Source organism: Somniosus microcephalus, chromosome 34 (assembly GCF_052327205.1).
Source record: "Somniosus microcephalus isolate GS21.2 chromosome 34, FLI_Smic_1.0, whole genome shotgun sequence".
NCBI lineage: Eukaryota > Metazoa > Chordata > Chondrichthyes > Squaliformes > Somniosidae > Somniosus > Somniosus microcephalus.
The window spans coordinates 553,445-567,469 of NC_141020.1; the positions used below are offsets into that span (position 1 = coordinate 553,445).

Consider the following 14,025-nt stretch of genomic DNA (forward strand, 5'->3'; position numbering starts at 1 on the left):
ACAGGAACATGTTGGCGTTGTACTCTCTCTATTTCCCTTCTGAAAGTCTCCCACTGTTTTGATGTGGATTTTCCTATAAGTAGCTGCTCCCAGTCCACTTTGGCCAGATCCTGCCTTATCATATTAAAATCGGCCTTCCCCCAATTTAGAACCCTTATTTCCGGGCCGTCTTTGTCTTTTTCCATGACCACCTTAAATCTCACCGAATTATGGTCACTGTCGCCAAAATGCTCTCCTACTGATACTTCCACCACTTGCCCAGCTACATTCCCCAGAATTAGGTCCAGTACCGCCCCCTCTCTTGTAGGACTTTCTACATGTTGGCTCAAAAAGCTCTCCTGGATGCACTTTAAGAATTCTGCACCCTCTAAGCCTTTCACACTCTGTCTATCCCAGTTTATATTGGGGAAGTTGAAATCCCCCACTATTATTACCCTATTATTTTCGCACTTTTCTGAGATTTGCCTACATATCTGTTCCTCTATCTCCCCCTGACTGTTTGGGGGCCTATAGTACACTCCCAGCAAAGTGCTTGCCGCCTTTTTGTTTTTAAGTTCTACCCATATGGCCTCATTAGAGGAACCCGCTAATATATCATCCCTCCTTACAGCAGTAATTGACTCCTTAATTAATATTGCAACACCCCCTCCCCTTTTACACCCCCCTCTGTCTCGCCTGAAGATTCTATACCCCGGAATATTGAGCTGCCAGTCCTGACCCTCCCTCAACCATGTCTCCATGATAGCAACAATATCGTACTCCCATGTGTTCAACAACACTTTCAGTTCATCCACCTTATTTGCAAGACTCCTTGCATTAAAATAAATGCCTTCCAGCCCTGCCATATTCCCTTTTGCCTTCACATATTTGCTCTGCCTTCCCAGCTGACTTGTTTTTTCCTCTGTATTTGGCTGTAAATCACCCCCTACTATAGCTCCACTCTGTACCCCATCCCCCTGCCAAGTTAGTTTAAACCCCCCCTAGCAGTGCTAGCAAACCTCCCCGCAAGGATATTGGTTCCCCTCTGGTTCAGGTGTAAACCGTCCAACTTGTACAAGTCCCACCTTTCCCAGAAGCAGACCCAGTGATCCAGGAAACTAAAGCCCTCCCCCCTGCACCATCCCTTTTAGCCACGCATTCATCTGTTCTATCTTCCTATTCCTATACCCAGGTGGTGGAGTATAAATCGAGCGGGAGGCCCAGAGAGAGGGCAGACCGGAGCAGCGGTGGGAGCGAGGCGGTGGAGTATAAATCGAGCGGGAGGCCCAGAGAGAGCGCAGACCGGAGCAGCAGTGGGAGCGAGGAGGTGGAGTATAAATCGAGCGGGAGGCCCAGAGAGAGCGCAGACCGATGCAGCGGTGGGAGTGTGGAGGTGGAGTATAAATCGAGCGGGAGGCCCAGAGAGAGCGCAGACCGGAGCAGCGGTGGGAGCGAGGCGGTGGAGTATAAATCGAGCGGGAGGCCCAGAGAGAGCGCAGACCGGAGCAGCGGTGGGAGCGAGGCGGTGGAGTATAAATCGAGCGGGAGGCCCAGAGAGAGCGCAGACCGGAGCAGCAGTGGGAGCGAGGAGGTGGAGTATAAATCGAGCGGGAGGCCCAGAGAGAGCGCAGACCGGAGCAGCAGTGGGAGCGAGGAGGTGGAGTATAAATTGAGCGGGAGGCCCAGAGAGAGCGCAGACCGGAGCAGCGGTGGGAGTGTGGAGGTGGAGTATAAATCGAGCGGGAGGCCCAGAGAGAGCGCAGACCGGAGCAGCAGTGGGAGCGAGGCGGTGGAGTATAAATCGAGCGGGAGGCCCAGAGAGAGCGCAGACCGGAGCAGCGGTGGGAGCGAGGAGGTGGAGTATAAATCGAGCGGGAGGCCCAGAGAGAGCGCAGACCGATGCAGCAGTGGGAGTGTGGAGGTGGAGTATAAATTGAGCGGGAGGCCCAGAGAGAGCGCAGACCGGAGCAGCAAGGAGGAGGAGGAGGACCTCCAGCGAAAACAACAACAGCAAAAGCAACAACTACAAAACAGCTAAAGTGACGTCACAACCAGGGAAGGAGCTGATTGGTGAGTAGCTGGTAAGTGTTTCTAGTTAATAGTCTATTAAGTAAAGGCATGACAGGGCAGCTCAGTCCCGTGGAATGCACATCCTCTGCCATGTGGGGACTCCAGGACATGTCCTCTCGTGTCCTGGACAACCACATGTGCAGGAAGTGTCGTCAGCTGGAGAAGCTCGAGCTCTGGGTTTTGGAGCTTGAGCAGCAGCTGGCATCACTGCGGTGCATCTGAGGCTGAGAGCTATGTGGATAGCACATTTCAGGAGGCGGTCACCCCACAGATAAAGAGTGTGCAGGCAGAGAGGGAATGGGTGACCACCAGACAGAAGAGGACCACCAGGCAGGTAGTACAGGAGTCCTCTCAGTGCATCTCACTCTCCAACCAGTATTCGGTTCTGAGTACTGGTGAGGGTGATGGTTCCTCTGGGGAGTGAAGCCAGAGCCAAGTCTGCAGCACCACGGGTGGTGCAGTGCCCAGAACTGAAGGCAGTCACTCTGTAAAGTCCGCGCCTCAATAATACACGGACTTCGGGAGAACAGTTTAACAGGTACTTTACTGAACAAGAGGCAGCTTGAAACTGAAACTACAGAAGCCTGCTAGGGCCTTTTATACAGGGGTGGTCACTGCCGGTACTGCAGTCTAAGACCAGTTATTCCCTTAAAGGTACATACACAACAATTCCTCCCCTTTTAGATAAACAGTACATAACATTCATTTAACAACTAAATAATAACTAATTACAATTACAATTTTCTCAGTAATATATACATCAACTGAAATAGTCATTTATAAGTTCAGTCTTTGAGGAGGCTTCCTGATCCGGACTGGATAGCGCCTTTCTTGAGTATCCTGTTCTGGCGGTGGAGTCAATTCTGGCTCATTGTCATTGGTTGGTTCGTCAGCTTCCAATACCCCTGCTTCTGAGGTAGACGCAATCTGTACTTCGGGCTCATTACCAGGTGCACATGCTTGTGGTACAGGTTTGGCTTGTTCCTGTAACTCTAGAATCTGGTCAGCATGGTGTCTCACGATGCTCTCTCCAACGTCCACTGTGTACATTAGTGGTCCCTGCTGTGTGCATATCGTGCCTGGCTGCCATTTTTCTGTTCGGTAGTCGCGGGCCAAGACTGGTTGCCCTATCTTGAAGCTCCTGGTTGGCTTCTCATTTATGTGCTGCAACTGCTTATCCTCAACATCTCGTCTTATGTTTGGTTTGAGCAAATCCAAGCGACATCTTAGTCTCCGGTTGAAAAACAGTACGGCTGGAGTTTGGTTGGTTACTGCATGTGTCGCATTCCGGTAAGCAAACAGGAAGTTATCCACCTTGTGTTGCAGTGGTATGTCGTCATTATACATTGCCTTTATGGCCTTTTTAAAGGTCTGAACAAACCTCTCGGCCAATCCATTTGTGGCTGGATGATATGGGGCAGATGTGTAATGTTTCACCCCATTATTCTTCAGGAACCTCCGGAAATCCTCAGACACAAACTGTGGGCCATTGTCGGAACAGATCTGTTCTGGCAACCCATTCCTGGCGAAGATGGTCCTTAGGACTGCAATAGTTTTCTCCGTGGTGGTGGTGGACATTTTAATGACCTCTGGCCATTTTGAATGGGCGTCCACAGCGATTAGAAACATTGAGTCCATAAATGGATCAGCGAAATCAATGTGTACCCGTTGCCATGGAGATGAGGGCCACTCCCATGGATGTAGCGGGGCCTGTGGTGGAGCGTTTTGGACCCTCTGGCATCCTGTGCATCTCTTGGTCATATCCTCGATTTCTTTATCGATTCCCGGCCACCACACAAACGCCCTGGCTAGGCTCTTCATTTTTACCCCTCCCAGATGACCCTCGTGAAGCTCATTGAGTACTCTATCTCTCAACTTGGGTGGAATTACCACTCGGGATCCACACATCAAGGTTCCCCGGCACACTGACAGCTGTTCCCTCCTTGGCGAGAATGCTGGCAACAGTGAGTCGCCATATGCTGGCCATCCCTTCACCGTCAAATCATAGACCCGAGAGTGTGTCAGGTCATTTCGGGTTTCCTTCTCAATACTTGCGTTTGTAACAGGCAAACATTCGACTATGGTCGCATGGAATATCTCCACCGGGTCCACTGCAGGTGCTTCTTCCGCCGTAGGCAACGGTAGGCGCGACAGCCCATCAGCGTTTCCATGTTGTTTCGTACCTTTGTACTCTATGGTCATACTGATGTGCCCCTAGAAAAAGTGACCATCTTTGCAGCCGCTGCGCCGTCATCACCGGAACGCCCTTCTTTGGGTTAAAAATTGAGACCAGGGGTTGATGATCAGTCAGTAGGGTGAATTTCTGCCCGTGCAGATAGTGATTGAACTTCTTCACCCCCCACACCAGGCTGAGGGCCTCCCTGTCAATCTGGGCGTAGTTACGCTCGGCTGAGGTTAGCGAGCACGATGCAAAGGCTATTGGCCTCTCTGAACCGTCACGGAATTTGTGTGACAGCACCGCTCCAATGCCGTAAGGTGACGCATCACATGCCAACCGAATCGGTAGTGTTGGGTTGTAGTGGGCCAATACTTCTTTTGAAGTGATTTGGCATTTACATTCCTGAAAGACACGCTTACACTCATCACTCCATTTCCATGTTACACCAGTTTGAAGAAGGAGGGCGTTCAGTGGGTGCAGAATTGTAGATAAATTCGGCAAGAACTTATGGTAGTAGTTCACCAACCCGAGGAACGACCTCAGTTGCGACACATTTTCTGGTGCTGGAGCCTTGACTACAGCCTCAATCTTGTCCGGTGACTTATGCAACCCTTCCTCATCAATCATGTGGCCACAATACGAGATTTGTCTCCTGAAGAACTCGCATTTGGGACGGTTGGCTCGTAGCCCATATTCCTGCAATCTCGTGAGCACCTGTTCCAGGTTGGCAAGGTGTTCGTTGTCATTTTCGCCCATAACCAGGATGTCGTCCAAATAACACTGGGTCCCCGGGATCCCTTGCAGGACTTGTTCCATTGCCCTCTGCCACATAGCCGGGGCCGATGCTACCCCAAATACCAGTCGATTGTACTGGTAAAGGCCTTTGTGAGTGTTTATCGTGAGGTATTTCCTAGATGCTTCTTCCACCTCCATTTGTAGATATGCTTGAGCCAGGTCAATCTTTGTAAAACGTTTCCCTCCAGATAGTGAGGCGAAAATATCTTCTATCCGCGGAAGCGGATACTGTACTGTGTGCAGGACTGGGTTCACAGTCACCTTGAAGTCTCCACAGATGCGAACCTTCCTTGGCTCCCCAGGTGTGCTGCTCAATGCTTTCTTCATTACAGGAATGATGGGTGTGGCCCACTTGCTCCAGTCCACCTTAGACAGCACCCCCGAACGCTCCAGACTCTCCAGTTCAGCTTCCACAGCTGGGTGTATCACGTATGGCACCGGTCTGGCCTTGAAAAATTTTGGGTTTGCGTTATCCTCAATCTTTATGGTTGCCTTTACTCCTTTTAGAGTTCCAAGTCCTTGTTGGAACACCTCTTCCGCGTCAGATAGAATTTGTGACAGACGTCCAGGTGCGACGTCATCATCTTTCTTGTCAGTCACAGTTAGTGCCAGAATGGAATGCCAATCCAATTGTAGTCTTCGGATCCATTCACGTCCCAATAATGGTGGTCCTCCATCTCGTAGTATATACATGTATAGCTTCTGTGTTTCCTTTCCGTTATATTCAACTGGCACCCTTATTTTTCCTCTGGGGTAGACCTTTTGCCCCGTGTATGTCTTCAATACAATGGACGTGTCCTTTAAGGGTATGTGTGAGAATAGCCGCTCATAGTCTCGTCGATTCATGACAGTTAGGGCTGATCCTGTGTCCAATTCCATCTTCACTGGGGACCCTGCTATCATGAGGGTGACCCAAATGGTTCGGTGATCTTCTTTTGCGATCACGTTGTGTAACTTTAAACTTAGTCGCCTGCTCCCGGAGTCCTTATCACTCTCCTGATCTTCTGAACTACTACCTGTCAGTTTCTTTACTTTCCTGTACTGTTCCTTAGTAGTTCTTGTCGTGTTGGTCTTCTTTCCCAACCTGCAGACTCTTGCTATATGTCCCATTTTCCCGCATTGCCTGCATATTTTTTCTTTAAACCAGCAGTCCTTCTGCTCATGGGTTGTTCTGCCGCAGCGATAGCACTTTTCTGCTCCATACGCCATTTCGTTAGCACTGTATTCTTGTGGTTTCTGTTGTATTTCCGCAGCTCCCCGTGCTGCTGCTTCGTAGGATACTGCCACGCTGAAAGCCTGTTCTAGCGTCAGGTCCTTTTTTGAAAGTAGTCGTTTCTGGGTTCCTTCACTCTGGAGCCCACAGACAAACTTATCCCGTAAGGTGTCTGCCAGTCCTGCTCCAAACTGGCAGTGCTTCGATAACTTGCGTAGTTCCGTAAGATAGTCAGCATTGCTCTCATCTTTGTGCTGGTTTCTTTTATGCAACTTGAATCTTTCTGCTATCAGCAGTGGTGTAGGGCTTAGGTGTTCCTGTAAGATATGAACAATCTCCTCAAAACTTTTCTCCATTGGTTTAGCTGGGGTAATTAAATTCCACAATAGGCCGTACGTACTCGCACCCATCAGATTTAATAATACCGACGCCCTCTTTCCATCAGCCACCTCATTTGCCTTGCAGTACACTTCAATTCTTTCCACATACGTGGTCCAGTCTTCTACCTCGTTGTTGAAAGCAGTGATACTGCCACTTTTCGGCATCTTGGGTGATTTAAAATGGCGCCTCCCGCGCTTTTGCTTCTTCCCCTTACTGCCACGCTGCTCCTAGCGTTCTACGGGGTAATGGCGGCGACCCGCAGCTTCGGCGCGTCTCGCTTTCCTTCCCCCCCATTTAGTTTCTCTCCGCTGTCCTGTTCTCGAGCACCGACCGCGCCGTGTGCGCTCCACCCTCTCTCTCTTGTTTTCTTTTCCCGGCGACGCTGCGCGGCCCGATTTGTAGAGCTGCTCGATCGAGCTTGAGCCCGCTGCAGTCCGGAAGGGTCAGCGCGCTACCTGCTACCAGCACGATTCGCTGGAACCACAGTCTCTCCCGCAATTCTCCAAGCACCGATGGATTCTTTGGGCGATTGCCCTCGGTCGACGCCTGTTGCTCAGACTACGACCTTCCAGGACCTTCCTTTCAGGCGAGATCCCCGTGAGATGATGCCACACTGCAGGTGAGTTCGAACTTACTCATCGCCACTGTAAAGTCCGCGCCTCAATAATACACGGACTTCGGGAGAACAGTTTAACAGGTACTTTACTGAACAAGAGGCAGCTTGAAACTGAAACTACAGAAGCCTGCTAGGGCCTTTTATACAGGGGTGGTCACTGCCGGTACTGCAGTCTAAGACCAGTTATTCCCTTAAAGGTACAGACACAACACACTCCAGAACCCTTGCTGATTCCCCACTCCCCACCCCCTCCGCGTACCCCTCCACCCTATTCCCCCTCCCCGTACCCCCACTAGGCACTGAAGTCAATTGTAGCCCTGAGTGAGGTCCCGCTAATCGAGTACAGGGCGCGGTTTGAAGCCGAGGTCAGCCAGCTCTGCAGGGCTCAGCACCACATGGAGCAGTATCTGTATGGATATCTCGATTACAGTCCGATGCTAACTGATAATACGAGCTGCCTCCTTCAGACAACGAGGAGCTAGCAACAGGCAAGTGTGAAATTCTTGAAGACTCTATGTGTCTGAATTGGATTAAAAGACCCCACAACATCACTGAGCGATCAGGGAGGCGAGCGGTCACTCCCTGTGTCTTATAATCTTCTTCATATGTGCCTGTTCACCGCACCGAGCCCTGGAATTTAATTAAATAAATACACACAGAGGGAGGCCCTGCCCATTAAACCAAACACCAAGATCGCTCTTGTTTGAAATAAAACAAAAAAACTTTATTTGCACATTTCAGCTGTTGGGGAAACAAAAGGCCTTTCATCCAAAAAACAGGTCATTAAATCCAGTGTCTAAGGTGCGTTAATAAAATCCCGGCCCCCAGTACTGAAACGATTAATTCCTCTGTCATGTTACGAGGCTGTGCTCAGATTTCAGTGTTTGCGTAAAACTCTTTGGATCGGCACCTGTCAGCAAACTTTACTCTCCAGTTAGCCCATAGCACGATTAACAAAACTTCACAGACCCACAACTTGATAACTCTTACCCTGAATAAACTTTGACTCTGTACAGTTACACAGTGAGTGACCCTTACCCTGAATAAACAGTGATTGTACAGTTACAGTGAGTGACCCTTACCCTGAATAAACAGTGACTGTACAGTTATGCGCTTCCCATTGTAAAACCTTAATGTCATTAACCAACAATATTCGCGGCCTAATTATTATTGATTTCGCTGAACCATGTTCCTGTCCTTTACACAAGAGAGGAAATTAACAGTTTTAGATTTGGATTCTGTAACAGGACATGATTCACATGTGAACCCAGGCAGCAAATGGTGGCAACCTTTCCACCATGATGTTCTTGCCACTCACACACACACTGAGACACACCCAAACCAAACACTCAGACACACCCAAACCAAACACTCAGACACACACTCCACACACATAAACCCAAACACTCAGACACTCCATACACACATACTCACGCTCAGACACACTCACGCTCCACTAGGAGTCACTGGTTAGCATCAGGAGTGAAAATGCTAGCTGATGTTTAATTGTTCCCTAGCCCAGTGATGCCGATGCTAGTCACAGAGCACCGCTATTACCGTAAGCTCACTCCAGGCTGGGGGTTGATTCTGGGACTTTCCCGGACGGTTTGTTCAGTGCCACACTAGGTGATCAGCTCACTAACTGAGCCAAGGTGACAGTTGTGTTAGTTCTGAACGGTTATTTGTATAAAGATTATAGAAGAGCGGCCCACCTGGCGTCACAGGGCACTCGCTGCATTCGGTCACTCCCCAGCCCACAGCTCCTCCTCGGCAGCAGTGCTCAATGGTTCGCAGCCCAGACAGGGGGGACGAGCACTGAAATGAGAAAAGAGCAAGGAATAACTTGGGGACAAGCCAGATCTTCAAGAAATAACTTGGCTTTATTTGGCACCTCACCGACTCTCTCAGAAAGCTCCAACTTGCTTCACGTACAAATCATTACTTTGAAGGGCAGTGGCTGTTGCTACAAAAGCAAACATGGCAGCCATTGTTTGCAAAGCAAGATCCCAAACTAGGAATGAGATGAAGAAACAGTTAATCTGTGCTTGGTGGTGTTGATTGAGGGAGGAATGATGGTCAGGGCACCGGGAAATCTCCCTGCTCTCCTTTGAGTAGTGGTCATAGAACTTTTAACATCCACCTGAACAGGCAAATAGGGCCTCGGTTTAACATCTCATCCGATAGAAAAATTAACTGTTGCCAGTCAGTGCCCTGTCTACTGGGGTAAATTATTTCACATTCACAGGCCTGATACCAGCAATATTGGGGACGAGCACAATCGCTGGACACTGGAGAGTTGGGAACGGATCTGTGCTTGCAAATCCTGTAGGTCCACAGGCTCAACGTTCAACCTGCAGAACTCCCTGTATGGCCAGCCTGGCACTCAGTATGCCCAATACCCATTGTAGGATAGCCCTGGCACTTGGCCCAAAACTTATTGTAGATAGCCCTGGCATCAGTACTCTCCACCAAGCTTGTCCTTACCTGCTGCACACTGCCTGCTTTGCCAGGCCTGTGGGGTAAATCTGAAGCTGCCACAACCTCTATAAGGCCTATTGTGCCTCTCAGAAATATCCCGAAGTGCCTCACCTCCAATGAATTAGATTGAATGGCACTGACTGTTATTATGAAGGTTGCCATGTTGCACACAGCAAGATCCCACAAACAGGGATCCGATTTATAACCAGCTTATCTGTTTTGGGTGATGTTGGTTGGGGGAGGAGTGTTGCCCAGGGAGAGCTCCCTGCTCTTCTTCGAATAGTGCCGTGGGATCTTCTGCATCCACCTGAACTGGTGGAACAATCAAGAATCTCATTCAAAGAATGGCACATCTGACAATGTAGCACTCCCTCGGTACTGTACTGTGGGGTCAGCCTAGATTACATGTTTGAGGAACAGTTTAGGGTTTAACCCACAACCTTCGGACGCAGAGTAAACTGGCCCACACTGACGTGGAAAGTGCATCACACCGTGTGCCAGCTGTAAAGTAGTTACCTACCTGTCCATTTGTGATTTTGGTGAAGCAGTACCCAAACACGGACTCGGCATCAGATCGGGGAGTGGTTGTGAGAGGTCCCAGTCGCTCTTGCGCTGCCCAGTCTTGCGGTGCCCACTGGGAAGTCTGCTGGTTGGCGCTCAGCTGAGCGGAATTGGTGTGCGCTTCTCCATCTACCTGCGTGACTTGGTGAACCTTCACAGAGACTTCGGGGGGGTGGTGGACTCGGAGATTAACGATTGATGGAATCAGACGACCTGCTGGAATCACCACAGTGTTTGCAGTTAGAGATCACCGTCCAATGGTGGGGTGGAGTTAGAGATCACCGTCCAATGGTGGGGTGGAGTTAGAGATCACCGTCCAATGGTGGGGTGGAGTTAGAGATCACCGTCCAATGGTGGGGTGGAATTAGAGATCACTGTCCAATGGGGGAGTGAGTTAAAGATCACCATCCAATGGTGGGGTGGAGTTAGAGATCACCGTCCAATGGCGAGGTGGAGTTAGAGATCACCGTCCAATGGGGGAGTGGAGTTAGAGATCACCGTCCAATGGTGGGGTGGAATTAGAGATCACCGTCCAATGGGGGAGTGAGTTAAAGATCACCGTCCAATGGTGGGGTGGAGTTAGAGATCACCGTCCAATGGGGGAGTGGAGTTAGTGATCACCGTCCAATGGGTGAGTGGAGTTAGTGATCACCGTCCAATGGCGAGGTGGAGTTGGAGATCACCGTCCAATGGCGAGGTGGAGTTGGAGATCACCGTCCAATGGCGAGGTGGAGTTGGAGATCACCGTCCAATGGGGGAGTGGACCCATTATTAGGGGTGTGGTTAGGGGCACGAGACTGGTGTGGAACGGCTTGTCTGAAACCTGCAGGTAGGAGTGTCCAATTTCTGACATACTTGCTCTCACAAGGTGAGTTTCAAGGGTTCAAATGCCAGGAGGCACCAGTTAAAGATCAGGAGGTTTGGTGTAAGCAGGGAGGTGAGGGAGACCAAAGGCAATAGAAGTGTGGAACATAACCAGGAAGGTCACTGAAACGTACCGTATAAATGGAAGTGGGAAGAGATTGAGGGAGATGGTGAGAAGATGGGATTTATCTATGAAGGGAGAGCCTGATTGGACTTTTTCTGTTCAGAATTGTGGGATCTGCCAAATTGAACCAAGATCTTTAAAAGCTAAAACCTCAGTGTACACTAGACCGTACACTGACTGGTGTCTCTCAGTCCCTCTCTCTCAGGGAGATACCTGTACATTGATGAAGTTACATAGATCTGATCCAGTGTCTGCTGCAGTTCTGGTCCCATTGACAAATGCTGTTCCCAGTAACCAATAAAATGTTAAAATCTTACCACAGCCACCAATCCCCCAACAGAAAGAGACAATCTGATTGATGATGTTTTGGGTACAGACCTGATCTATGACATTGCCTCTCCAAATAAAACAGATCAAGCAATGTTGTTAATTTCTCCCGAACACTCAACGTCCTTCTCAACAGATGCCGATCCAGCTCCGTTTTAAAGCTGCCAATAGACCCGAATGAACGACCTTTTCTGGGAGTCTGTTCCGTTTTGCCACTGCTCTGTAGGAATCCTAGTGACTGCCTCACCTGGCCAATGGGTCCCGAGGTCATGTCTAGCACTCCTATTGGGATCAGCGAACAGCGCAGATTATGGAACCATCTGTTCTATTTGGCAGCAATCCACTCTAGACCGGGCGCCCCCCCACCCCCCACACTCTAGACTGGGCATCTTCACTGAACCTTCAGAGAGAACTCCAACCTAGTTGCCTGGAAGTTCAAAACCTCTGCTCAGGGTCTCGGCCTTCCGCCATGCCCAGAGAGAGTTACCCACAATTGGCCCCTTGTGTGGAGACATTGGTGTCTTATCCAATGGCAAGGAGACACAAAACCATTTCCCGAAACTGTCTTCAAACATGGGCGCATCTGCATTCAAACAGACTTTAACATGCAACAGTAACGAAGGAACTACTCAACAACAACAACTTGCATTTAACGTAGAAAAACATCCCAAGGCACTTCACGGGAACGTTATCAGGGAAAAGTGGACACTGAGTCAAAGAAGGAGATATTAGGAACAGTGACCAAAAGCTTGGTCAAAGTGGTGGGTTTTAAGGAGAGTCTTAAAGGAGGAACAGGAGGTGAAGGTTTACGAAGGTGAATTCCAGAGCTTAGGGCCTGGACAGCTGAAGGCACGGCCGCTAATGGTGGGCTGAAGGAAGTGGGGGAAGCACCAGAGGCAAAAGTCGGAGGAATGCAGAGATCTGGGGCTAGGATTTTGTGGAGCTGGAGGAGGTTAGAGAGATAGGGAGGGGCGAGGCCTTGAAGGAATTTACTCTTCAATTATTTATGATGCCTGCTGCTGTATTTAGTGGTGTGTAAACCATTTCAATGTGCTTCCCACAGCGTTTTGTGCCTGGCTACTTGCAAAGCAATCTCAAATCTGTACAACAGCATCACAATTCCCCTGTCAGAGCAGCTGTGAACTCAAACAATGGTTCCCATTGTGTGTTTGTGGAGGTGACAATTAAATACTCCAGGACAAGATTAACGTTCTGACTGTCTGAACACTAAAAACATTAAAATGACGATAAACGGGTTTATTAAATGGTCCTGATTAAGTGTTGTTGTGCCTGGAAGTACGTGGCGCTGTGCGAGGCCCCAGGAGCCTCACTAACTGCCTGGCAATCTGTCCTGGGCTTCTTCTCCACAGTAACCAGACCGTTTAAAGCTGTGAGCTCAGTCCCTTTCTCCGAGTCCCACTTTTTCTAATGAGTGCTCATTACATCAATAAGCTTCTTATATAATATATATATCCTTTTGTTTAGACGGGTTTAATATAATTGAAGCCCTATGTATGAATTAAGTCCAAGCCTGTCCCCTCAGCCTATTGCAGGCCACACCTCCTCCCCCACAGTGTCCACAGAACTAACTCCGACCCCCACTGATAACGGAACAATCTAGACTTGGCTCTTCACCCCAATTCAAAGCTGTCCTGGTCAATTACACAAACTGCGAGCAGATTGAATCGTAAAACTGTCTCTTCCTTCTAAGCTAAACCAAACAGTTTAATTTGATTTTCTTTCTCACCAAAGCCCAAGGATGAAGGAATACCCACTTTTTCAGAGCAACATTTCCCCCCAAGCTTTCCCCCATCTCTCCCGAAGGTGATGACTCTTGCTGTGGTATAGTTCCAAGGGAGTTCCACGGGGAAGCCTTTTGGTATCTGGCTCGCGTGTCCATCCTTGATGTGTGAGCCCAGGCACTGAGTGTTGACAGGCAGCTGAACTGTAGGGGCATCACAGAGTGTCCTGAACACAATCACTCTCCATCAGGACTCACTGGATTATGATCAGGACCTGGAACCCTGGCTGATATTTCCCATCCCTAGGCCAGAGGCCATAAAGTGCTAATCCTGGTTGAGCTGCGCTAACTCAACACCGACAGCTAAGGAATCTGGGAAATGGGTCTATCCTAATCAATTAATAAACCAGTAATTATGAAATCATAGAATCATTGTTTCACTGCAGAAGGAACTCAGTAGGTCATGGTGTCTGTGCTGGTACCAGCTTCATTCTGCAACTAAAAACACTTAATCCTATGTTTTTTATTTCACTGTTCAATTTTTTCCTCTTTAACTATTGTAATTCCCTCTTAAAGGCCGTTTGACTCAGTTTCGGTTGCCATTTGTGGTAATGCACTCCATATTCTGGGTATATTCTCCCCCCGCCCCCCACCAAGTGTATTTATTCCGATAATACTGCAGGTCTGTGCCCCGCCC

General features: G+C 49.2%; 1 protein-coding gene across 1 annotated transcript in view; it reads right to left on the reverse strand.

The window, feature by feature from the left end:
* Positions 1-14,025, reverse strand: part of LOC147096632 (latent-transforming growth factor beta-binding protein 4-like) — a 103,105-nt gene that overhangs the window by 62,725 nt on the left and 26,355 nt on the right. The window contains 2 exon segments of the mRNA XM_085973178.1: positions 8,946-9,048; positions 10,232-10,488. Of these exon segments, the coding sequence (XP_085829304.1) occupies positions 8,946-9,048; positions 10,232-10,488 (360 nt within the window).